At 38.2% G+C, this 27922-nt stretch overlaps 2 protein-coding genes across 6 annotated transcripts in view; one reads left to right on the top strand and one right to left on the bottom strand.

The window, feature by feature from the left end:
• The window catches only part of Rnf170 (ring finger protein 170), a 58945-nt gene extending 45034 nt beyond the window's left edge, over positions 1-13911 (bottom strand). The window contains exon 1 of one of the 4 annotated variants that reach the window (XM_003474625.5): positions 13751-13911. The gene's annotated coding sequence lies outside the window, so the exon portion shown is untranslated. The other 3 variants (XM_013157502.3, XM_013157501.3, XM_005005739.4) reach the window with 3 other exon arrangements.
• Positions 13912-14083: 172 nt separating this feature from the next.
• Hook3 (hook microtubule tethering protein 3) overlaps positions 14084-27922 on the top strand; it is a 116852-nt gene continuing 103013 nt past the window's right edge. The window contains exons 1-2 of one of the 2 annotated variants that reach the window (XM_013157500.3): positions 14084-14346; positions 22993-23078. In XM_013157500.3, the coding sequence (XP_013012954.1) occupies positions 14290-14346; positions 22993-23078 (143 nt within the window). In that variant the 5' untranslated portion in view covers positions 14084-14289. The remainder of the gene's footprint in view (positions 14347-22992; positions 23079-27922) is intronic. The other variant, XM_003474624.5, reaches the window with a different exon arrangement.

Genomic DNA, 27922 nt, shown 5'->3' with positions numbered 1-27922 from the left:
TTACACTGGCCATTGTCAAAAGGTTTACTGTTAAAAAAAAAAAAAAAGTTTCACAAAAAAGTGCTCTTGATACAAAACTAAATTAAGGGACAAAGGGGTCATTCACGTAGGAATGATATTCATTATTGCTAATTTCATGGTGTACTAAATGTATTCATTCATACCTTCTGGGTAGACAGGTCTTCTAAGATATAAAACTAGAATTGTTCATGGTAATAACCTTTTCCTAGATTCAGATATCTGTCTTTCTCTTGTACTCCAGCTACTTGTGCTAAGAGGTATATGTCAAACCCATACGAGACCACCCATCAAATGAGTTTTTAAAAAAAGGTTTCTGTGATGTACATGTTTTATATATGTGTCACTACACTTGGCAATGCTAACGCACTGAGAAGTCAAGACAATGTCACATGCTTCTTCAGTGACATTCCATTAAAGGGTAACAAATAGTGAGAGCTTCTTTATGTACTAAACTGACTAAAAAGACTTTCAAGTTAGACATTTAAATGTGTATCAAAGATAACATTGTGATTGTTATGCTGACAGATTATATGTGACTCTTGATCTCGTGTTCTCTGTAAAACTTTTGTGTGTGTTTGTGTGTGCGCGGGGGATTGAATTCACGACCTCACGTCTGCCAGGCAGGCGCTTATGCTGCTAAGTTAAATCCACAGCCATCTGTAAAACTTTTAAAATTGTTGTCTGTTAACATTCTGCAGTGATTCAACTACCAAGACAACCATGACTGGTAAGAAATAACTGGTTATACTTTTATATTTCAAAGTAAAGCAGTCTGCTAAAATTATAATAGCTGAACTCACTGCCCCCAATATAATACTAATGTTACTTTTCTTCTGGGTTTTCAACAAGTACATTTTAAAAATTGGAGCTAGAAAGGTAGCTGGGCTAAGAGAACAGTCAATACTTTGGCCCTGGCCCTCCAAAGTCAGTCAAGACCCAGGGCACGAGGGAACCCTTTTTTTCCTACGAGATCCTATAACTTTATTGAGTCACTCAACCTCCTGAACAGGGAGACTGCAGGACCCAAGAAGACGAAAATCAACAAGTGTATGGTGTGCCAAAGGAAGGTCACTCATGCTTTCACAGAAAAGGTCTCTCATGCTTTCACAGAAAACAATATGGGCAAACAAGGTCGTGACCCATCCTGAGAGCTGACACTGATAGAAGAGCCGATAGGATCTGTAATACAGTTCTAAAGTAATACCTGAGAAGATTTAACTCATCTTGATAGACAGCAATACGTTAATTTTAATCAACACAGGTCTCACTTTAAATTCATCTTCAACATACAACAGAGAAGTATAACCAAAAGATACATAAAGCAACACCATAGTAATAAGCTAGCTATAAAGTGAGAATCTAATTGCTGACCACTTCTGGCAGTTTCCTGTGACACCAGTAGCTGACCACTGTTACAGGTCATTAAGAAAAAGTAAAGCAGAAGTTATAAAAAGCTCAACAGAAGTCTTTAAATTCTTTAGCTAAAACTGTCTTTTAAAGTCACCAAAGTCTCCACTTTCTTACAGCTAACTCTGTGGAGGCTCAGGACAAAACCTCAGACTCCATCAGCAAAGTCTAACAGCCAGCAGGTTACAGTCCCATTCCAGTCCCTTAACAACAGATTCTGGACTTGGCTCTTTCTCCAACCTGCCTTTCAGTTCTGGTGCGTATGCTCTAATTTTTCAGAAATTTGTTTGTTTTTGCTAAGAGGCTGCCAGGCTCCAAGTGATCGTACAGACAGAACCATCAACGAATATGCCAGATTCCTTTTATTGGTATCCACCAGATAAACCTAGCAGAGGACGTGTCATACAACACACTGAGGTATTAAGTAACTATATTCAGTGAGGCTTAAATGAGACTTTGACTGGTCTGTCTCTCTTCCTTAAATAAAAAAAAAAAAAAATACAATACAATATAATACAATACAATACATGAGGCAAGTTGTTTTCCAAACTTGGGTGACAGTAGACATCCTAACAATAGCACTAGGAAGTATTTGCTTCTCCTATAAAAAAAAACATGCTGTGTGTGCATTCCTGATCCTTCTGCTAATTATGCCAATGACTAGTAAAGATAATAGGTTAATGCCATGTTAGATTCTCTTTACCCTCTCTGTAGGAATTACAGGTTGGTAATTCCTGGCTGGTAATTACAGGCTGGTGGAAAAATTTTTTGGTTATAATAGTCTTGTTGATTTTACTGTTTGGCCCCTATATATTTAAATGTTTCTTTGACCTTGTTGCCTCCAGACTTAAAGCTATGTACCTACCCAAGATGAAAACACCTGACATCCATTGAGTGCCTTTTAAATAAACCCTCTGGAGAGTATCTCTGACTGCCAATCACAATTATTAATTCTTTCATCTTAGAGAAGCCAGAGTACCCTTCCCCATTCATGGCAGTTAGGGGTTGCTATTCAGAGAAAGGAATATTATAGAGAGCTAACTTAGGCAGAAATAGGCAATCAGGGCTAGGCCTTGAGTCAGCAGAAAGATGAAATACATCTTCACTGTCACCAGAGACACATCTATCAGAGACCAAGCTTCAAGACAAAACCAAGATGATCAGACCTTCATACAAATGAAGCCTAAGCAGACATCAGTCATCCCACTGGAAGGTCAAGACCTCTGGACCCATCATTTCCCATAAAAAGTCTTTTCTTTCCATGCCTGTTCACTTTGTGACTTGCTTCCTCAATGGACTGGTATTACCTAAGCAGCTATGCTTATAATCTCACTGGTTGATCACAGCTGTAACTCACATTGTATCCATGTGAGTTTCGTTCTATAAAATATGCCTATAGAGTGGGGTCCTCAGCTCCCCATTTGGGACCCCTCCTGTTCCTTTGATGAGAGCTTTCTATACACTCAAGTATCTTTTTACTCTTAACCTCTATTATTCCTAGAATTTATTCTTCGGTAGAGACCACAAACTCAGCATATCAGACATCCAGCAGGTTGGGCATTTTCCCTCACATATTTGGAGGTTCTGATATTACCCTGTAATAAAACTGTCTTTAATCAAAGCTCTAAATATTTTTCCTTGGAGGACAGGAAAAATTTGAGGACACTGCACACAGGACACCACCATGTCCAAATAAAGAGAACGCTAAGGCAATTTAAAACAGTTCTCTAGGTCTTTGCTCTAAGTTTTCAGGTAAGGAAAGAAAACCACAGAGAAAAACTAGGGAAAATAGGGAACTCTAGGACTTTCTGGAATAAAGGAGAAACTCAGTCATCTTAGTACTCTGGTGGCTGAGGTAGGAGGATAGGAAGCTTGAGTTCAACCTGGGAAACTCAGTGAAACTGTCTCCAAGAAAAAAAAAAAGATAAAAGATGGTAAGCAGAGTAGCAGCTGGCAGTGAATCACAGCCTTTCTGGGACCTGGGATTCAGACACTTGGTAACAGCCACTTAGAAAGGAGAAGCGCTCCAAGAAACAAGCAGCAGCCAATGGAACTGTAAAAAACAGAGCAGTATGGAATGGTAATCTCAACTCCCAGGGAGAGCCCTGACTCTGCAATCAGAAGCTACTTAGTTTACTCTATGCTATTCTTGATTTCCTTTCTATTTAGTGGTAGTGTAGCTGTTGCTTTTAGTAGATCTATACTGTATGCCAATATCTGACTTGCTGGGTCTAAATTATTACTAATCTGACTCTGTCTCTCTCTAAAAGATGGCAAAGCCTTTGCTTTTAATGTATGCCAATATCTGGTTTGCTTTCTGTTGTCAGCATTACTGTGGTTCATTTTCTCTAGTCAGTGGTGCTGGGAATATAGCTCACAAAAGAATGTGGGACACTGAGAATATACTCAAATAAAGTAGAAGAGAGGGCCAGGGATTTAGTTCAGTGGCGTAAGCGACTGCCTGGCAAGTGTGAGTTCACGAGTTTGATTCCCGCTACCAAAAAAAAAAAAAAAAAAGTAGAAGAGATACCATCTTTACAGATATACAAATTTCAATATACACATGTAAGAAATACAAAAAACCAAGCAATACTACTACTACACATTTCCGTAATTCATCTTTGACTGACTGCAAAGACATTGAAGTGGATGAAGTATCAAAGAATTCAAAAGATTGACAACACTAATGACTTCAAATCAAACCCAAGAAACAGCTGAATAAATTACTAAATTAATTAATGAAGATAATGGAAATAAATTAATAAATTTATAAATTAATGAAGATTAATGAAGATAATGGAAATATGAAGGAGAAATTCAACAAAGACAATCTGAAGAAGAACCAAACAAATCCTGGAAAGGAAAGCAAAATAAGTCAAATCAAAATTCAGTGGAAAACTTTACCAATAGACTGCATCCAGTGAAGACAAAATTTGAGGGCACAAAGATAAGATTAAGGAATGATTACACACAGATATGAAAAAAAGAAAAATAGAAGTTATGAATAAAACACCAAAGAAAACTGGGACATGCTTAAAAGACCAAATTTATGAACTTAGGTATAGAAGAGGGCACCAAGGTTCACACTAAAGATACAGAAAATCTACTTAATAAAATAACAGAAAACTTTTAAATCTTGTCACGGATGTAAGACTTCTAGATACTGGAGACAATGAGATCCCAAACAGATATGGCCAGAAGAAAATTCCATTAAGGTTACGTGAAGGTAAAAGGCAAGAGTACAAAATAAAGTATTGAAAGCACAAAGAGAGAAAAACTGAATCCTTTATATTGGTCAATCCATCAGAATATTTCAAACTTCCCTGCAAAAACCCTAAAGGTCAGAAAGGCCTAGAACAACATACTTGAAGCCAAGAAACACAAGTAACTACAGTAACTACAGGTGGCAAAGCTATCCTGAAATATTGAAGGAAGAACAAAAGAACTTCTGAGATGAGTATAAATTAAAGAAATTTATGACTGTTAAACCTACACACAGAAAAGCTACTGGGAATTAGGAAAGAGAACAGTTAAAAAAAAAAAAAACCAACAAAATGACAGGAGTTAGTACATATCTTTCTATAGTAACTGTGAATATAAATGGTCTTAACTCAAGAGACACAGATTGGCAGATTAAGAATCAAAATCCAACCCTTTACTACTTAAGAGAAACATACCTTACTACCAAAGACAGAGTGAATTTCAAAGGATGAAAAACATATTCCATGCAAATGAAATCCAAAACCAAGTAGGAGGAGCTATATTCTTATCTGACAAAACAAATTTCAAAACAAAATTAGTAGGACAAAACAAAAAAAAAATTCCAATCTATTTTGGGAAAGGAAACAGTGTACCATAAATATGCAACAATTATAATATGTATGTACTGGACATTTCTGCACCCCAGATCATAGAACAATACTCAACAAAAAAACCAGATAGGCCACTATCAGTGGGTGACTTCAACATTACAGTCACTGACAGCTCATCCAGACCAAAACCAAACACACAACAGTAACAACAAAAGCAAACAACTAAATAAATGACACCAAAGATTAAACGTACCTAACAGACCACAGAATACACACTCTTCTCAGGTGCCACAGAATGTATTCCAAGACAGATCATATTTTAGGCCTTGAAACAAGCATTAACAAATACAAAAAAAATCCTGAAGTAATTTCTTGTATCTTAACAGATCACAATGGTATGAAACTAAAAATCGACCAGAAGAGAGACCAAAGCAACAATACAAAAACACAATTAACTTTTGAAAAACCAGTGAGATTACAGAGGAAATTTAACAACTCCTAACACCAAATAAAAATGGAAATAAAACATATCAGAACCTATGTGGATATAGTAATTCTTATGTTTATCCTTATGAGTGCCCATCTCAAAAGAAATCAGAGAAATCTCAAATAACCTAATGATGCACATTATGGTTTTATTTATTTTCAATGACATGGGGTTTCACTGTGTATTGCAGGCTGGCCTAGAACTTATTACGTAGCCCACACTGGCCTCGAACTCCTGGCAATATTCATACCTCAGTCTCCCGAATTTGGGATTACAAGAGTGGGACACAACACCCAGTTGAAAAACTGATACATTTCTAAACACACATGACATGCCAAACCAGAAACTAGAGGATAAAAAATGTTTAAACAGACCAGGAGCAAGCAGTGAGATTGAAGCAATGAAAAGTTTTCCAAAAAAAGAAAAACCCAGAACCAAATGGGTTCACTGCTAAATGTAATTAAATTTTTAAAGATGACCTTAAACTATTTGGTAATAAAAAGGGTAGGAATGTTTCCGAATGCTTTCCGAGAGGCTAACATCACCCTGATACTGGAGAGGATGTAACGAAAACAAAAAAACTACAGGCCAATATTTTTGCTGTGCATAGCTGCAAAAATTCTTAATAAAATATCTGCAAACTGAATTCAACTCCACATTTTGGAATGATGTCTCTTGTTCCTAGATAGAACCAATACTGTAAAAATGGTCACATTTCTAAAACTGATATATAGATTTAATGCAATCCTAATCTAATACCAAAAGCATTCCTTACAGAACCAGAGAAAAACAATCCTAAAATTCATATGGAATCAGAAGAAACCCAGAATAGCAAAAGCAATTAGGGGTAGCAAGAGCAAAGCAGGAGGCATTACAATTCTGGATTTCAAATTATACTACAACTCTACATGGATTAAAAATAAAAAAGGCATAGTACTGTCACAAAAACAAACATGAGGATCAATGAACAAAGAGGATGCAGAAACAACTCTAGGCACATTCAGCTGTTTATTTTTGACACAGGGGTCAAAAGTATATGCTGGAAGAAAGATAGCCTCCAGCAAATGATGCTGGGAAAATTGGCCATACACATACAGAAGATTGAATCTTGACCCATATCACTCACCAAGAACTAAACTAAAACCAAAATGGATCAAAGACCCAAATTTAAAATGGAAACACAAGCTACCAGCACATAAAATAGGTAAAGCTCTTGAAGTCGTAAATATAGGTAAAGACTTTCTAAACAAAACCTCACCTGCACATGCAATAACATAAAGACTCAACATATAGAATTATACTGAATTAAAACTCTTGCACAGCAAAAGAAACAACCAAGAGTAAAGAGAAAACCCACACAATGGGAAAAAAAATTTGTCACAACTGACATGACTAATATCTGAGTATATAAAGGACTTGAAAAAATTACAGATCCCCCAATAAAAGACACAATAAAAATATGAGCCACTTAAATGAACTACTACACATAAGAAATATAAATAACCATAAATATAAAGAAATGTTCAACATCACTGACCATTTGAGAAACAACACTGAGATGTCATCTTACTCCAGAAAGAATTGCAATCATCAAGAAATCAAACAGCAAATGCTGGAAAGGTTGTGGGGGAAAAGGAATTCTTCTACAATGCTGGTGGAAATGTAAACTACTACAACCACTATGGATATCACTATGGAGACGTCTCAAAAAAACCTGCTCTACCTATTCCTCTTCCAGACATCTTCCTGAAAGACACCACAATACATACATAACCATTTTTACAGCAGCATAACTCACAATAGCTACATCTTGGAAGCGCTAAGTCCATCAACAGATGAATGGATAAAGAAAATGTGATATTTAAAAACAATAAAGTACTACGCTGCCACAAAGAAGGGTAAAACTCATTTCTAAGAAAATGGGCCCACTTTGAGACCATAATGTTAAATAGACACACAAACTTAAATACTGCATTGTCCGCTTGCGTGAAAAACACAACATATAAACAAAGAACAAAATGATAAGTGATAGAAAATACCAAGATAAATCTTTCTGTGCATAAAGGAAACCAAAGGATGGAGAGAGAGGGAGGAAGGTGAAAGAAATGGGGTTAAACGAAGTAGAGAAACTGGGATGGGTTGTATATATGTAACAACTCCTCACAAGGAATGTTAAGCATTATATACTACAAATACGTACAACTAAAGAGGACGGTATCCAAGAGATGGAGGGAAGGGGAAAATAATTAAAATAGGTTACGTACATGTACCAACTCCCTACAGTGAAAGTAATAATTTTATATTTCAAATATATACTCACAAAAGACAACAATAACAACATTCTTTTTTTTTTTTTTTTTTTTTTGTCTTTTTCATTTTTATTGGTACCAGGGATCGAACTCACGACCGTCTGCTTGCAAGGCAGGTGCTTATGCCGCTGAGCTAAACGCCCAGCCTCAATAACAACATTCTTGAGATTCCATCTTACCCAAAAAGAATGGCCCTCATCAAATGCTGGTGAGATTGGGGGAAGAAGGAACCTTTCTACACTGCTGGTGGGACAGTACACTAGTACAACCATTATGGAAATCAATATGAACATTCCTCAAATAAACAAAAAATGGAAATTCTATTTGATCCAGTTACTATTCTTCTAGGTAATCTTTCTAGAAAAAAAGTTAAAGACATCATTTTACAGTGATACAACTCACAATAGCGCAATATTGGACATGGCCTTTATACGTCCATCAACAGATGAATGGATAAAGAAAATGTAGAATTTATACACAATAGAGCACTATTCTGTCATAAAGAATAAATCTGAGTCATTTGTAGGAAAATTAATGCACCTTGAGATCATAATGTTACATGAAATAAATTAGACACCCAAGCTTAGACAGGCAAAAGGGAAGGGGACCATGAGATGGCAGACATGAGAAAGAAACACATGTTATGTACATGTATCAATTCCCCAAAATGAATATAATCATTATGTATTGTAAGCATTTACTAATAAAATTTCTAAAAAATTAAAAATCATTCACCATGATCAAGTTGGTTTCATTCCAGTAATATAAGTACAGTATGGTTCAATATATGCAAATCAATAAACATAATACAATATAGAGAAGCAAGGATAAAAAAAGTCACACTATCATCTAAACTGATACAGAAAAGCCTTACACTCCAACAACCTTTTCTGATAAAAGCCCTGAAGAAATGGCATTAAAAAAAATCATCCCTCAATATAGTAAAGATCATATCAGACAAACCTACAGTTAACATCATTCTGAATGGGAAAAAAACAGGAATGAGGCAAAGATGTTCACTGTCACCCTCCTGTTCAATATGAAATTTAAACTACGGTAAAATTAAGCAAGAAAAAGCGGTAAGAAGGATACAAATAGGAAAGGAAGAAGCCAAATTACTCATTTCCAAATATGATCCTATACTTAGAAGATCCTAAAGAGTCCACCAAAAGAATTTTAAAGCTCATAAACTCAGCCAAGTAAAACCAACATTAAAGAATCAATAGTGATGAGCATAGAGACACATGCCTGTAATCAGCATCCAGGAGGTTGAGGCAGGTGGATTGCCTCAAGCTTGAGGCCAGCCTGGGCTAAACAGTGAGTTCAAATCCAGCCTGACCTACCTACAGATTGAGACCTTGTCCCAAAAACAGAAAACAAAAACCCCCAAACCTTCAGCTCATCTATATATCAATAATGACCCAGCAGAGAAAGAAATCAGAAAACAATTCTGTTTACAACAGCTTCAAAAAAACAAACCACCAAGGAAATGAAAGATTTCTAATAATAAAATTTCAGAACACTGAAGAAAGAAGTTGAAAAAGAAACTAGGTGATGCAAAGACCATTTATGTTCATAAATTAGCAGAATTAATATTGTTAAAATACACCTCCAAAAGCAACTGAACCCTACCTAGGGCCAACAAAATACCAATGACACTCTTCAATGAACTGGGGGAAGAATCTTAAAATTCATATGATAGGGGCTGGGGATTTAGCTCAGTGGTATAAGAACCTGCCCTGAAAGCAGGCGGTCGTGAGTTCGATCCTTGATACGGATAAAAAAAAAAAATTCATATGATAGCACAAAAGATCCAAAAGAGCGAATGCAATCCTAATGAAAAAGAACAAGACTGGAGACATCACAATACCTGATTTCAAATTATACTACAAGCCAGAGTGAAAATAAAAACAAAAAACCAGTATGTTGCTGATACAAAAGCAGACATACTGATCAACCAAACAGAACTCAGGACAAAGAAAGAAATCAACACAACTACAGCCATCAGATTCTGGATAAAAATATACCCTGGAGAAAAGACAGTCAATTGGTGCTGGGAAAACTGGGTATCCTTAGAGAAGATTGAGACTATCTCTCACCCTGTACAAAAAAATCAATTTAGAATGCATCAAAGACTAGTTGCAAGACCCACAACTTTGAAACTGCAAGAAAACAGAGAAATAGCTAAATCCATAGGTATAAGTGAAGATTTTACTAGGAATTCAATAGCAATAGTAAGAATCAATAAATGAGGCTACATCAAATTAAAACATTTTTGCACAGCAAAGGAAACTACCAACACAGTGAAGAGATAGCCTGTAGAATCTTTCCCCACTACGTGTCCACAAAGGATTATTATAATAGCTAGAACATGTAAGGAACTAAAAAAACAAAACAAAACAAAATGAAACAGCAAATAATCCAATAATAAGTGAGTAAAAAACTGAACAGACACATCAAAAAGATGAAGTATGAAAGGCCAATAAGTATACCAAAAAATGTTTACCACCATTAGGAAAATGCTAACCAAATCCACATTAAGCATCTATCTCGCCCCAGTCAGAATGACTATCATCAAGAATACAAAGAACAAGCCAGGTGTGGTGGTGCACTCCTGTAATTCCAGCACTTGGGAGGATGAGGCAGGAGAATCATGGGTTATGTCTGAGACCAGCCTGGGCCACAAAGTGAGCCAAGGTCAGCCTGAACTGTGTAGCAAGATTCTGTCTCAAAAAGGCAAAAACAGAACAGAACAGAACAGAACAAAATGACTACAAACAACAGTAAATGCTGGCAAGAATGTAGTGGAAAAAGGAACGCTTCTACACTACTGGTAAGAGCACAAATTAGTACAGCCACTATGGAAATCATGAAGATTCCCCAAAGAACTAAACACAGAGCTACCATTTGATCCAGCTATTCTACTCCTAGGTATACACTCAAACTCAAAGAGTACCACAGAACAGCAGTGACAAATCTTTGGCACATATGCCACATGCCCTCTCTAGCACCATCTGAGCCAAATGGCCTCAGGGTCACCACAGTAGCAAAGCATTTAGGTTTCACTGAAATACTGGGACTTTGCGATAAGTGAGTGAGTTCTGGGTTGTAGTCTGGGTGCTCAGTCTCTCAAAAGTTCACCATCATCTTAAGAGATACCTGTATATCCATGTTTACTGCGGCACAATATACAATGGCTAAGGTATGGATCTGGCCAGGGCTCATCAACAGATGAATGGATAAAGAAAATATTATATACACACGATGGAGTATTACTCAGACATGAAAAAAATTAAATTTTGTTAGTTGCAGAAAAATGGATGTATCTAGAGTTCACCAGGTTATATTCATAAAGACAAGTATCACATGTTCTCCCTAATATGTAGGATATAATTACTGTAAGAGACTACTACTAGTTAAGAGGAAGGGAATATGGGGCGGAAGGTGGTGTGAGGACTAATAATGGGGCAATAAATAAAATCAAAATACATTACACACATTGACTCCCCCACCAAAATATGATCCCAGTGGGGAGAGTGGCGTAAGGGCAGTGACGGGGGCAATGACTATATATGCATGTATAAATCTGCCAAAATGAAACCCATTAACCTGCATAACCAATATACATAAATAAGAAATACAGAAAAATATATTCCTTTGCTCAAAAAGAATATTTAAAAAATAGCCTGATGACATAGAACAGTTTAAAGGCCCTGGGTTCAGTTTTCAGTACAACAACAACAAAAACACAAAGGTTCTGGAATAAAGGGAATTATCTACAGAAGCCCTGTGGCAATCAAATTTTTATAAAAGCCTGTGTAAAAAGACTCTTAAGTTTGCCTTTTTTTTTTTCTTTTTTGCAATACTGTGGATTGAACTCAGGATCTTAGGACTGAGCTGTATCTCCACAGTCTTTTTTGGGGGGACACGGTCTTGCTAAGTCACTGAATAGCCCAAACCAGGCTCAAATTTGTGATCCTCCTGTCTACTGTCTCTTAATGTGCTATGATTACAGGAATGTGCCACATTACTGGGCTTCAAGAAACTTAACAGAATTTCCTTCAAAGAGGCTAACTGGAACCACAAATCACTCTTCAAGAACACTACAACCTCAGGACAAAAGCACTGTGTGGGATCTGCAACCAGGCTTGGAAAACGAAGTTTTATGCCAAATGTGTCAGAGCCTTTAAAACCTGAGCAAGTTTCTCCATGTAGATCTACATCCAAAGAAAAGCTACACATGCAAACACCATAGCTTGCCTAATAAGAGTACAATCCCTTGAAGTGACAGAGATTCTACAGAAATCACCTAGTTTGAAATGTAGCAACTCTGGTTCCAAAGGTTCAGAGGCACCTGACAAAGAAACCAAAGAAGAGATGCATATTTAGGTTCTAAAAGTGTTTCAGTCTTTAGGGTAAAGAAGCAAGTTTGCAGAAAGATCATTAAGAGAAGACTGCAGGTAACATTTTTTTAACATTTACAATCATCGTATGAGTTCCTGACTGGGACTCTGCGAGGCATGGCTGAAATATAGTTTCCAGGCCTGTGTGAGACTGAGGTAGGGGGACAGAGTTTGAAACCAGCTTGGGAAATTCAGCAAGCCTGTTTTAAGAGGATAAGGGTACCACAGGGCTCCAGGACTGCAAAACAAAGTGAAGGTGTTTCCTAAGAAGTTTAACTGCAGCACTCCAAATAAAGATTTGGTATTATCTGGTAACTATGCTTAATCTATGAATCCACAGTTCTAGGACTCTTAACTTGTGTATTGTGGAAATTCAAGCACTTTTGCACTGGAGTCCAGGTACAAGAACGTTTGCAGCACTGTTCTGAGTGGCCCTAAACTGTAACAAACACACATCAACAGTAAAATGTGCACACACTAATATATTCACTCAATACAGTATCAGACTACAATGAAAATTATCTATACAGATACACAAATTTCATAGTAAAGAGGTTATAAAATACAATATTTCCAATTCAAAACCACCCTCCCCCATTATATAGCACATATTACAGTATGCGATAAAGCTGTAAAGAAAGCAAAAAGTGATTACCACAAAACTTAGTAGTGAGGAAACTTAATCAGCAAAGAACACCAGGTGGGAGATTTCCTGGGAAGCTAGCAAGGCTTTTTCGTTTTTATCTGATTGTTTTATATTGTTCCTTATGTAGGTGAATATACTTTGCTTTGTACATGCCGTACCTCTTTAAAATGTATCAGTAAACCTGCAGATTGCTGTTTCTATCAAGGCGACACCTACACAATGACTGACTTCGCCATTAAGAGAAACCAACTTCAAACACTAGGAGAAACAGGCCCTTAGACTCACTGATGTCCTTACGGCTGGAGAACTGGCGTCTCCTGGGTAGGCGAACCTTTCAGAGCTTTCAATGAGCACAAATCGCCCGCTGCAACACGCGTGCCACTCACCACCACAAAAACGCCAAATAGCTTCCAGAGAGGCGAGGCTCCAAGAGTCCCAAGAAGGGTAGGTGCGCTGGCTCGCCGCCGCTAGCCCTCCTGGAACCACCAAGGTCCTCGGTCCTTCCGCCGTCATGGGCGACCCCACAAGCGCACCCCGGAACCTAGCCGTGCGCAACCTCGCCCCAAGAGCCCCGGGTCGTTCCCAGGGACCCGGGCGCCCCGCCCACGCTGGGCCCCCTCCGCACCTCCCGGACGGCCGAGCTCGCAGCCAGCGGAGGCGCGTACCTCTACACTGCAGAGGACACCTCCCAACGCCGGATGACCAAGAACGGCGACGGTGTCCGGGATCTGCCCCGCCAGCACTCCACGGCCACTGCCTCCTTGATTTCAATTTGGAGTGCCGGCGTAGGCGCACGCGCACTCGGCGCTTCCGTGCGGTGCGAGCGGACGGCGTGCTGGCGAGCCGGCGACGGGGCAGATCCCGTGCGTGCGCGTGCGCGTCAGACACCCAGCGGGCGGGCCCGGGCGCGCTGGTGCGCAGATACTCGCTCGCCGGCCGCGCTCTCGGCGGGTCGCGCTTCCACAGCCGGTGTGGGCTGTCGGGGCGGGACGCGGGCAGCGGGCGTGGCCGGGCGCACGGCCCGAGCGGAGAAGGGAGGCACGCGGTGAGGGTGCGGGAGTCGCGGCCGGAGCGGGGCAAGGCGGCGGTGGGCTGAGGAGCAGGTGGGCACCGGGCCAGCCCGGCGCCAGTCCCTGCCAACTACCCCAGGCCGAGCGCGGCGTTTCCGGCTGGCGGGGCGGCGCTCAGACCCCAGCGCAGGAAGATGTTCAACGTGGAGTCGGTGGAGCGGGTAGAGCTGTGCGAAAGCCTTCTCACTTGGGTACGTGGTAGCGGGGGGGGGGGGGGGGGCGGAGACCGACCCCTCCCTGGGGCCGCGCTTCGGGGTACCGCAAACTATCTCTGCGGGCGGGTGCCTCTGGTGACTGGGCCCTCACATCCGGGCTCTTCCGGGATCTTGGGCCGGGCTTATCGGTGGACGCTAGCGCGGCCCGCGTCTACACCCGCAGTCGGACTGGGCCGGGATTGCGAGCCGCGCAGGGTTGGGTGCAGGCGCCGCCCAGGGTCTGAGCGAAACTTGCTGGGCTTGAGGGGTTGGCAGTTCCGCAAAGGAAACCGGCCCGGCCAAGGCTAATGATGGGGTGCAAGCGACACTGTAATCGTTGTTCGTCGCCGGTCCTCTTGAGCTTCCAGGGACACCAAAGCGTTGTTTCTCCTGCATCGCGACGCGGCCGGTAGAGGCAGTCTTAACCCCTGGTTATTATGCTCATTGCCTTTGTTGTAACGTCCGCGAAGGATGAAACGTAGCCCCTTGTGGGATGCGCTGTGCCCACCATGGAAGAAAAGAGAAGAAAATAGGTGGGACGGGGGAGTAGGAAAAATACGAACAGGCGGCATGGGGTAGACTATTTTAAAACGCAAGATGCATTTTGGCTATTAGAACGTAAGCAAGGTGAAAGAACTTATAAAAGGCGTCAAAGATGAAACTTTAAGACAAAGATATTTAGAAAAGCAGTAATGGAACTCCAAAATATTTTGGAGAGATATTTTCGGAATTCTGATTTGAAATGATTACACAGTTGTCAGGTTCTAACATTTTAAACAAATTTTTAATTTATTTTGGAGACAGGGTCTCACTGTACACTGTGTCCAGGCTAAACTTGGGCTCGCAATCGTCCTCTCCTGCCTGGGCCTTCCAAGTGCTGAGATTACAGTCATGTGCCACCAAGCCTGGCAGGTCTAACATTTTAAAATCTGCTTTGGATTCTGATGTCAACAGTAGCACTTTAAGACCTGGACAGTAAACTTACATTTGTATGTAACGCAAACTGTTTGGGTCATGGGGTGGGGATGCAGAGTACGCAGAGCCATGAGTTTAAACCAAGTGCTCCTTTGGGGCCCATTTGTTTTACTTGTTGCTTAAAATATTAAATAAATGCCCCTTGGAAAAATCTTTTTGAGTGCTAGAGATTGAACACAGACAAGTTAAATCATTTTCTCTGCCTCTGATCTGCACCTCTTGGCCTTTCATATTTTAAAGTGAAAACATGTATGTGAAAGAAATTTTGTTTACCAGTGCCTTGGGTTACATCTCTGGTTACAAGTTCAGTTCACTCTCCCCGCTGCAGAAAAGCACTTTGCTGGACAGGTTTGAGAAGCATCACCTTTGGTTGGTTGTAGCAAATGTAATTTTTGAAAAAGTCTTGAGGTTTTTGTTACATGGATAGGTCGCAAATAAAATTGTCTCCTGAAACTTAAAATATATGTAATGGTAGAGCTTGATCTGTTATATTAGATCGTTCTTGGGATTTCAGGTTATTCACATTTATCCAACCAAGACAACCAACTTGAATAGGTTCTAACTTAAGGGACGGAAATAGAAGCTGTGTTTCAGAAGAGATGATGCAAGGTTTGACAAGAGGGGGTACTTTGTGTTTTATGGAAGGAACAGATCTGGGAGAGGCTGTAGGCAGAAAGCTGAGGCTCTTCAGTACTGCATTATTGGATCTGTACAGTGGTGCCTTGCTCAATGCTAGAAAAAAGGAAAAGAAGGCAAAGATAACTCTTGAATTGTTACATTGTTTAAAGTCTAGAAAGAAAAGTCATAGAAATAGATGTGTTTGAAGAGCAGCTGGAAAATGGTGATGGTGCAGTTATTTGAGTGAGAATGCTAAAGAATAGTAGAGGAAAAATCACAGAGGGAAATTTGAAGGGTTTATAACAGAAAATAGGGAATTTATTTAGAACTAGTTGCAAAATCCAGAAGCAAGAATAATCCACTTTATTAGCTGCAAAAGACAGATGGTATGGTCTTATAAAATAGGCTTTCTGAAATAATGACTGGAAACCGTTATCAAAGAAAATTTCTGGAGATTAGAGATTATTGAAGACAAAACTGGAGGGCTGGTTCTATACAATGATATACGATTCTCAGATTTGGAAACATTTGAAATCATTGAAATGTTTGAAAATTGAGTTGACTTAAGTACTTTTTCTCTTGGCTGTCATTAAAAGAATAAATATTTATATGAATAGTATTTGAGATAGTTGAGCATTTGTGTTTTCGTCTAGTAGTGCTCTTTTTGTCTAGAGATCAGATAAATGCTGAACACAATTCCAAAGCCAAATATAAGGAAAAATGTATACAGTACACCTCCAAAGTGAAGATTCTTCATTTAGAATAATTTGCTCTATTTTAAGTAAACTCATTCAATTTGGTTGTGGAGGGGTTTTTTTGTTTTGTTTTGTTTTCTGTTTTTTTTTTTTTTTTTTCTTTAGCACATGGTAGGAAGGTAACTGCAGCACTCAGCAAAAATACAGACAGCTGTCAATGACAGAGAAGACCCACGTGGTGAAGTTTAATCAGGGTGACTCAGTCTTTGGCTGCCAGCTGACTATGTCTCTGGAGCTTCCATATTCAGTTATAGAGAGTGTCATACTTAACAATCCTGAACAGGAAATAGAAGTTTATTTCACTGTACAACATTCAGTTTGGGACAGGAGAACTGTGTATAGTACATTTTAGACATTCTTCCACTGTAAGTGGCTAAAATAATGAAAGCTTAGATGCATAAAAGGGATGACTCTTAAGTCACTTGTGTAGAATTCAGTCCTCTGGAACTGTATCTTTTACCCCAAATAATGTTCAATAAATTGCCAGAGCCTGAAATGTTATTTTAGATTTTTGTTGAAAGAGGAGTACTACAAATAGACAAAGTAATCCTGCAAATGGAATGCATCTCAAGCTTCAGTTCTCCATCAGTGTATGTGGTTAAGCTGGTTCAGCCTGATGTGCTTAAACATTTCCATTGAACTTATGCTCCCACCTTCTGAATCAGAATTTATTTCTACTTGTTAAGAAAAGTCTGTCTTGCCTGTTAAATGTTGAAATCTAATTTCTTGAATTATAACAATCTCAGTGAAAAGATTGCACTTTCACATGGTTTATTTTCTTTATTTTGCACGGCTGGCGATTGAACCTAAGGTCTTCTGTGTGCTAAGCCCTACTGCTAAGATAAATTTCTGGCCAAGTTGTTTTTGTGGTTGTTTGTTTTTTGGCTTTTGAGACAGGGTCTCATTATGCAGTTCAGACTGGCCTTGAACTGACTTTGTAGCCCAGGCTGATCTTGGATTTGTAGTGATCCTCTTGCCTCAGCCTCCTGAGTGCTGGGATTACATGTGTGCCACCATGTCCATCTTCCACGAGCCAAGCTTTAACCAGGTTTTAGAAACTGAAAAACAAAATATAGAATGCTACCGGTTCATGAGAAGAAGCTAAGTGGAAAAAGCATTATCATATAGGATTAGTGCACTTGTGAGAGAAACCAACAACCTTAACATACCCTAATGATTTTCATACTATTTATTTGGGAGCCTATAAAATGCATGCTAGTATATAGAAGTGTGAGTGATACAATTATGGTGGTATCCCATGCGATTCTCTCGACTCTACCTAACTCTATCCTGCCAATAGAGCTGATTTTTCTAGTAGATTAACAAAGAAATCTCTCATGTATAAAGGTTTTAGTACTTTAAAAAAGTGTCAGTAAAGCATGATGGTTCAAAGTACAGCTTCTAAACTTGAATACCTGGGTTGAGTTGCTGATTTTATTTCAGACTACACTTCTTTGTAAGAATTGTGTTCATGTTTGCTACTAAGATTGCTAACCCTGCCAGTGGGTCTCATGCACTTACATTGATGGCATTATCTTTACTTGAAACATGGATTGCTGGGTGTGGAGCCAGGGTTTCTTATTTCTTCAGTTTGGAGCGTAGCCTGAAAATTTGCCTTCCTGTTGCATTTTCAGGTGATTTGACCTGGGGACCACATTTGGAAAACCACTTCTCCAGGTCAGGGTTTTTACGCTTATCACCATTTGACATTTTGGGCTGGATAATTAACTGTTGTGAGTGCTATAGTGTATATTGTAGGACATTTATTAGTAACACAGCTTATAAATCTAGCTAGTAAACGTTGATACCTCTAACAGTTAAAAAAGTCTACTAAGGAGTAAAATCATCCCTGGTTAAAAACCACTGTAATGACCTTGCTAATTCCAGAAGTTCTCACGATTACTACTCATACTTTTTTGTTGGGGAAGGGGAAGCGTAAATTGGGTGGTATTGATAAAGCTTTTTGGAATTACAGCTTGTGTAATGTGTGAAGGTTGTGACTCTTCAGGTAGAATTGTGTGCCTTAATGAAGTTAAGTGCATTTATCTTCAAATTATACTGTATTGCTTTCCTAAAATGCTTGGTAGATAGCTCAGTGAATTGATAGGTGATAGATGTTTTTGAAATTGAGATAACTGACATGGCATATACTTCATTCCTTGAAAGTGTGCAGTTCTCTGGTTTTTGGTAGAGTCACAGGTTGTGCTATAATCCATGTGAAAATCTTCATGGTCCTCTCAAAGCACAGGTGGATGTTGTCTAGCCTTTATAGATAACTATGTCTCAAGGGCTAATACAAGAAAATAATTGCTTTGAAGCACCTATTAAAATCAGAAATGAAAATTTAGCTTTCTCTGACTGTTAAGAAAAACACATTTAGTCATAGAACTAAATTACCCTTTAAATTACTTTACTGAAGTGTTTTTCTGATTAGCCAGAGGCAGTTTTCTGATTTTTCTTCCTGGTGCGGATGTAGTGAGCTAGAGTGTAAAGGCCTAGATTGAATCATTTGCATTTTAGGGGTAGGGGATGATCATCTTCTGTTCGTTTCATTTGGTAGTGCTTTGGATGAGGAAATTCCAAATGCTAAACCAGCACTCAGCTACATAAGAATTATTTGATGAACTTGTTAAATAGATTTCCATGTCATGTGCAGGAAGCCACAATGGGGCAGACCCATGCCTTTCCTGTCAGCGCCATTCTGCCATCCCCAGACTGTGGGGGGTGAGCACAAAGACTCACCTCTTTGAGAATCAGTGTCCTGTACTGATGCTGCCAGTGGGGGGACACACAGACCCCAGCCCTTCCAGCAAGCACCCTCCACCCTACCCCCAATCTCCAACCCCCGATAATGACAGACTGATGCAGAGAAACAGATACGATAGCTGTTGAGAGGATAGCAGTTTGCAGTGTGGCATCTAAGAAGGGAATCCCTTCTGAAGGTGGTAGTCATTGTTAATTCCCTGTTGTCTTGTTTTGAAGTCCTGTTTCATTTCCTGTTTTCTTGGTTTGAGTTTTGTTCTTTTTTTGTTTTGTTTTGATTTTGTTGTATCCAATAGCATTGGCAGCTGTTTCAAAGATAGCAAGATACATTATGGTAGCCATTTTGAGTTTACAATTGTCTTGTTTTGAAGTCTTTTTTTTTTTTTTTTTGCATTCATTGTTTTGTTTTTATTGGTTCTATTCTATTTTGTTCTGTTGGATTTTTACTGTGTCTGAAGGTATCTGCAGCTATTTTGAAGACAACAGGAGGCATTATGGTAACTATTGTTGATTTCATATTATTTTGAAGTCCTGTATCACTTACACTGGTTTGTTTCAATTGATTTTATTCTGTTCGATTTTCCTTGGTTTTATCTTATTTAAAAAAGAAAGATACCCCCAGTTGAGCATGGTATCGCACTACAGAGTACCAATAATTGGGAGCTGAGGCAGGAGAATTACCATGAGTTTGAGGCTAGCCTGAACTATGTAGTGAGACCTTGTAAATAAAACAAAACAAAAAATAAATTTCCAGCTCCCTGTGCACCAATGTACAGAGATTCTGATTCCGTAGGTGGAGCTAAAAAATGCATATTTTGAAAATCAGAATTTTCCAAATGATTCTCATGCATACCTATGTATGTTTTCAGAATAGCTAATATGTGCTCTTTCCTCCTTCCATCCTAAGGTATTTTTCTCCATTTTTATATAGGAAAGTTAATACTAAGAGAGATGAGGTTAGCACAGCCTGATGATACATGCCTGTAATCCTAGCACTGTGGGAGGCTTAAGTAGGCGTTTCACAGGCTCAGGCCCAGCCTAGGCAACTTAGTGATTTATGGAGACCTTGTCTCTAAAGGGCAGGGATATAGCTCAATTAAAAAGCCTGGGTTCAATCAGTGCCCCCCTCACAGCCCCTAATGAGGTGAGATATCTGTGATTACATGACAAATTAGAAATAAGATGGGGAATTAGAATTCATTGGGTTCACAGAAGTATTCATTGGGGCTTATTCTGTCTGTGGCCTTGGAGTATGGTTAGTGTGAGATGAAAGAGAGTTGTCCATCACTGCTTTTTCCCTCTAGTCAAATCTCTAATGGCATGACAATTTTAAAATAAGGGTCCATTAATTTAGCAGCTATAAAAATGAAAGCAGGTACTTTATTTCTTGGAAAATTATGAGGAGGCAGCTCCATATAGAATGAAGTCCCAAATCAGTTCTAATAGATGATGGTTGTTTCTTCCATTTGTGCATCTATTCCTTTTTTTTTTTTTTTTTTTTTTTTTTTGTCTTTTTTGAGACAGGGTCTCACTATGCCGTTCAGGCTGGGCTTGAGCTCATTTTGTACCCCCACTGCTCTTGAACTCAAGGACACAAGGACACAAGGATCCTTCTGCCTCAGCCTCCCAAGTGCTGGGATTACAGGTGGCTGCTTTTTCTTTTTCTTTTTTTTTTTTTTTAATTCTTGCTAATTTGTCCAGGTGTCCCTCAGACTCAGGCTTCCAGGTAGCTGGAACTTAAAGATGTATGCCACATGCCTGAATTACTATTAATTTTTTTATTGAATTTATACTTATTTTAGTTGAGACCTTACTTATCACATCTCTCAAAATATTTACCTAAGTAAAAAGTATCTTTTATGAGGACTTTTTCTTTTTTTGGTAAGGGAGAGTGAGCCCAAAATGTTTCACCACTGGCTACATCCCTACCCCTTTTTCTTTCTTTCTTTCTTTTTTTTTTGGCTTTTTCGTTTTTTACTGGTACCAGGGATCGAATTCACGACTGCCTGCTTTCGAGGCAGGCGCTTACCGCTGAGCTAAATCCCCAGCCCCGCCCCTTTTTATTTTGAGACAGTGTCTCACTAAGTTTCCTAGGCTGGTCCCAAATTTTAAATCCTTCCACTTCTCCCTCCTGAGTAGCTAGGATTATAAAAGCATGCAGTGCTACACCTGCTTGTGAAACTTTAGGATAATTCCCTTGGCGTCTGCCATCATAACTGTCATTATCCATAAGACTCTAGTATGTAAATTATGAGGAGATGATATTTGGCAATATTTATCAAAAGTTTGAAAGTATGTGTACATTTCAACAGAGCATTGCTCTTTTTTCTTCCCCCTAACGCAATAAATGAAATGTTTGGAGATTTAGCTCAGTGGCACAAGCGCCTGCCTGGCAAATGCGAGGTCATGAGTTTGATCTCCGGTATCAATCAATCAATAAATAAATGAAAAAGACACATTAACTTCATCTGTGTTTACATAGGTAGTGGGGTCCTCCTACCTTTGCCTCCATATTAGAACCAGTATAATTTTTATTCAGTACAGATCTCATAACCTCACTTTCCTGTTTAAAATCTTTTGCATTGGTGCTTCTCCCTATCCAACCTCTCGATGCAACTCTCATCACCCCCTATATATACCAGATGGACCTATGTGTAATTCTAGATTGTATCACATTCTTACTTTTAATCTTTGTGCTTGCTATTGTTGGAATACTGTTTCACTAAACTGTAAGGTCTGTCTGTGAGGGGAAAGCCTGTGTCTGTTTATTTGTTGTAATTTCCTTCTAAATTCAGATTGAACTACTGGATAATTATCAGTGTTTGCTGAGCTATATTTCCTTAAATTTTTCAGCCACATTGTATTTGACAAGTGCAAAGTTCTGCTTTAGAATATATTTAAAAACAGAATGAATGTGAATATCCAACCTAACCATAGTAAATATGATTTCTACATCTATATAAATATACTTGAGCTCTGAATAACAGAAATCCCAACTTATCTAGTCTTAAACAGTAGAGTGATATATCTCATGAAATAGAAAGCTTCAAGCTTTTTAATTTCAGTGGTTCCATTTTTATCTCAAAGATTTAATTTTGTCTCTTCTCCTGACCTGATCAAACTGCCTCATTCCATAGTAGGTGTTAAGGTGACTGCTTACAGCAATTGAGGCAGCACAGCCTTACTTACATGAAGAGATGGACTTTTGGGTCCCAGAAGCATCTTGCTGAGTTTCTTTGGTCTACCTTTTTTTCTTCCCTGTTTATATCACTGAGTTAGTTATTGGTAGAAGGGCTAGTGACCATAATTTTCTTAGATATCCTTGAGTAGAATTGTTGGTGTAAAGTCATCTGGTATCTACCAGTTTTCTTTCAGAAATTTTACTGATTATCTGCTTCTGGTAAGAAGTTTCCAATTGTTTTCTTTTTAAAAATTTATCCCAATGCACAAAATGAGATACCTCATCACCAAAAAACATAAGACCCTAAGAAATCTTTATATAGTTTAACCATAGAATCTTTTTTCCTTTCAGATTCAGACATTTAATGTGGATACACCATGCCAGACTGTGGAAGATTTAACGAATGGGGTTGTGATGGCCCAGGTTCTTCAAAAGATGTGAGAATAAATTGCTTAATTTTATATGTCCTTAAACATAGATATCGTTAGATGAAAAGTACAGATTTTAAAAGTATGTTAGTTAACGTTGCATTGAAACAAAATGCTACCTTAGATCAAACTTGTGAGGAACAAGGGGTTACTTTTGGCATGCAGTCTTGGAGGCTTTAAGACTTAGCTTGTGCCATTGCTTTTGTGCCCGGGATAAGGCGACACATCACGGTAGAAAACGTGGTGAAGGAAGCTACTCACTTCATGGCAGCAGAAGGTGAAAAGAGAAAGGGACTGGGTCTCCAATATTGGTACATTCCCAGTAATCTAACTTCCACTAGGCCCTGACCCATAGAGGTTCTCCAGCTTTCAAAATGCTGTGTTCTGGACCAGGCCTTTAACACGTAGACTGTCAGCACAGTTTAGTTCTAAATTATAGCAAATTATTTACGTGTAACTTGTGTTTCTTGTAGAATAAGAATTGTAAGCAACAATGACAGTTTTGGTGGCATGTATTTGTCAGATATGGATTGACAGTTTACAAGTTTTGATTGGGGCTATAATTGTATTTTTCTTTTTTAATCAAATATTGTTACATTTTAGATATATAGCTATACATAATGATCACACATCATCATAGAAAATTTGTACCTCCACATGATAAAACTTGTTTCTTTTTTTTCCCATTGCCCTATCCTTCCTTTAAACACTCCCTTCCCCTCCCATTTACAAAAAGCCTTTTTTTCATGTTTTTCTTTTCTTTCTTTCTTTTTTTTTTTTTTTGACTTTTCCCCTCTTTCCTTTCCCTGATATACTGTTGCAATTTTGATCAAAATTGTGTTAAATCTATATAACAACTTTGAAAGCCATTTCACTATACTGGTTCTTCCTAACCAAGAGCAAGGGATATCAATCCATTTTCTGATACACTGTTCAATCTCCTTTGTGAGTGTATTATAGTTTTTAATGTAGAGGTCTTTTACTTCCTTCATTAAATTGATTCTTTTTTTGATTGCTGTGGTGAAAGGTGTTGTTTCCCAAATTTGTTTGTCAACAAATTTGTTATTTGTATACAGGAAGGCTGTTTTTTTTTTTGTTTTTTGTTTTAAGGCCATTGATTTTTGAGTGTTGACATTGTATCCAGCTACACTGCTGAATTTGGTTATTAAATCTAGAAGAAGTCTTTTGGTGTTTTCAGCTCTCCTATGTATATTATTATCTGTACATAATGATAATTTAACTTCTTGCGATAATATAACTTCTTGCTTCCTGTCTTTATTCCTTTTATTTCTTTTTCTTACCTAATTAGTGTGGCTAAAGTTTCTGAAACTATGTAGAATAAGAATGGTGACAGTGTATATTCTCATCTTGTTCCTGATTTTAGAGTAAAAGCTTTCAGTTTGTCATAGATGGTTTTTAATCAGATTAGGTAAAGACCGTCTATTCCAATTTTCTGAAAGGTTTTTATTATTATGAATGAGTGTTGCACTTTGTCAAAAGCCTTTTCAGCATCTGTTGAGATGATCATATCGTTTTTGCCCTTGGCCCTGTAAATATGGTGTATTACATTTACTGATTTACATATGTTGAACCAGCCCCTTCATTCCTGTTGAATCCTACTTGGTCATGGTATATAATCTTCATTTTGTTGCATTTTTTTTTTGTCAGTATCTCATCAAGGATTTTTACATCTATGTTCATTAGGAAGATTGGCCTATAGTTCTTTTTCTTAGTTGGGTCCTTCTCTGGTGTTGGTATCAGGATAATGCTTGCTTCCAGTAATAAATTTAGAGATATTGCTTCCCTTTCACTTCATTAAAGAGCTTGAGAAGTGATGGTATTAGGTCTTCTCTAAATTTCGTATAAAATTCAGCAGTGAGTCTGTCAGGGCCTGGGCTTCTCTTTGTTGGTAAGTTTTTATTTTTTATTTTTGGTGGTACTGGGAATTAAACTCAAGACTTTGCACTTGCCAAGCAGGTGCTGTACTGCTGAGCCATATTGCAGGCCCCTTTTAGAAGGTTTTTAATTCCACCATAAATTTCATTGATTGCTATTAGTTTATTTAGGATTTTTATATCTTGATTCAGCTTTGGTAATTCGTATGTATCTAAGAATCTGTCCATTTCATCTGTACATTTTCATTCTATTAAAATATAGATTGTGCATTTCTGCAGGATCTTTTGTGATTTCATCCTTCCCATTCCTGATTGTGGATTTGACTCTTTTTATTTTTTTCCCAAGGTTGGCTTGTTTTAGTTTTTACAGAACCAACTTTTATTTTATTTTATTTTTTACAGAACCAATTCTTGGATTCACTGATTATTTGTGTTGTTTTGGTCTCCGTTGCATTAATTTCTGCTCTGATCATAATTTCCTCTGTTGTACAAGCTTTGGGCATGGCCTCCTCTTCTCTTTTTAGAAGTTTGAGGTTCAAAATTATTTTAGCGTGCTCTGTTTACCTAATATGGGTATTTACTGATACAAATTTCCCTTGTAGGACTGCTTTCATTACATCCCATAAGATCTGGTATGTTGTATTGTCATTATTGTTTAATTGTAGAAACTTGGTTTCTTCTTTCATTTCAGCTGTGTCCCATTGGTGTTCAGGAGGATGTTACTTAATTTCCTTGAGTGTTTATGAAGTTCTTGTGATTTCTTTTCCCATTTCTAATTTCATTGGCCTGTGGTCTGATAATATGCATGGGATAATTTCAATTCCTTTGAATTTATTTATGCATGTTCTCTGAGCTAGTTGGTGTTCTCTTTTGTAGAATATTCTGTGTGTAGCTGAGAAGAATGTGTTTTCTGATGTTGAAGAGTATAATACTACAGACATCCACCAAGTCCATTTCTCCAGAAGTTTGATTTTGGCTGATTCAGACAAACACAGGCTAAGATGATAGCCACTAACGTAAAAAAACAATTTACTGCCTGTGTTGTTTGATTGACTTTGCAGGCCTAAAGCTGGTAGTCTGAGCATTTATTCAGAGTAATAATATGCAGTACAGCAACTGGGGGATTTCCTTCTGAAGGTGGTAGCCATTGTTCCCTATTATCTTGTTTTAAAGTCCTATATCATTTTGATTGTTTAGTTTTGATTTTATCCTGTTCTGTTGTGTTTGATTTTATTATGTCTGATAATATGGTCAACTATTTTGAAGACAAGAAAAGGCATTAGGTGTAGCCATTGTTGATTTCCTAGTACTTTTTTTTGAAGTTCTGTATCACTTTCACTGTTTTGTTTTGATTGGCTTTATTCTGTTTTATCTTGTTTTGTTCTCTTTAAAAAAATTGAAAATGTCTGATTTAGTTCTAACATTTCATCAATGATGTTTTTGTCTAGTTCATGTATTTGTGACAATGGGATAGTGAGGTCCTCCAATGGACTTGTTTTTCGTTTTTGTTTTTGTGCTGGGGTTGAACTCATGACCTTGCACTTGCCAGACAGGTGCTTGTGCTGCGGAGCTAAACCCTCAGCTCTCCAATGCCATTGTTTTAGTGCCCATTTGATTTTTCATGTCTGTTAATACTTGTTTTGTGTAGTGGGGTGCATTGGTATTTGTTGCATACATATTTCTTCCTTTTGGATTGTTTCCCTTTCAAGGATGTAGTGACCTTCCTTGTCTCTCTTAACCCTGTTGGCTTGAAATTCACTTTGTCTGCAAGTAGGATAGCTACCCCAGCTTTTTTCTGAGTTCCTCTTAAGTAGAGTGTTGTTTTCTATCTTTTCACTTTTGTTGTGTGAATTTGTTTTGGAATTAAATTGTTTTTTGTATGTAGCATGTTGTTGCATCTTGTGTCTTGATCCATCCTGCCAGTCTGGTTCTTTTGCTTGGTTAATTGGGACCATTAACATTGATGGTTTTAACTGATATGTATTGACTTATCTTTGTTAGTTTCCTGTTGATCCCCTTTTCTTCTCTCCCTCTGTTTATTTGTTTGACTGATGGATTCATGCTCCTTGGGTTCATAGAGTTGCAATCCTTTCTAGAGTGACTCCTAGAATGTTGTTCTAGAATGTTCTTCAGAATATTCTGGATTCCTGGTTTTATGTTCATGAATTTCCTCAGGTTTTTGTCATGAAAGTGTCTTATTGCTCCACCAATTTTGATTGCTCCATAGTTTTGTGGGTTACATAAATCTGGGTGGGTGGTTTTCTTTTAGAACTTGAAACACTTCACTCCATGCTATCCTTTTTTTTTGAGGGTTTGTGTTAAGAGGTCAGCTGTGATTTTGAAGGGTTTTCCTTCATATGTGATATGTTTCTTTTTTCTAACAGCTTTTAATATTCTGTTCTTGTGTTGTTTCTGGAATTTTAATTACTATATGCCTTGCTGTAGTTTTGTTTTGTTTTTTTAAATGATAGCTAAATGGAGTTTTGTGTGTCTCACTTATCTGTATATCAGATTCTTTTTGCCTGCAAGGCAAGTTTTCTACCTTGACATTTATGAACAGGTTTTCTTTTCTTTTTTTTTTTCATTTGTTCTATCTCTTGCTTTTCATTGACTCTAGTCAATCTTACGTTATTCTACTTTGTGTCATTAGCAGCTACTAGATTGATATGTCATCGTCCCTTGCTATTTTTAAGAATTTTTTTTAATGATCGCTAGTGCATGAGATTCTGTCCTCATATTGATTTGTCCTGCTGCAGATACTTTCAGTGGACTTTTTAGTCTTCAGGATATCTGCTTGAATCTGTTTTATGGATTCCATTTCTTTCCTGTGTTTACATTCATGATTTCTGTTACTTTCCTAAGCTCCTATTTTCATCTCTGTTTCTGCTCTAGAGTTACAAAGCATGTTTTTTGTTGTAGTCCCTATCTCTAGTTCATCTGAGAAGTTACTTATGATTT

Source organism: Cavia porcellus, unplaced genomic scaffold (genome assembly GCF_034190915.1).
Source record: "Cavia porcellus strain 051 isolate PalLab524CR breed Dunkin Hartley unplaced genomic scaffold, mCavPor4.1 scaffold_26, whole genome shotgun sequence".
Taxonomy (NCBI): domain Eukaryota; kingdom Metazoa; phylum Chordata; class Mammalia; order Rodentia; family Caviidae; genus Cavia; species Cavia porcellus.
Note: the sequence above shows the minus strand (reverse complement) of the source record. Positions and strands in the feature narration are given on the sequence as shown.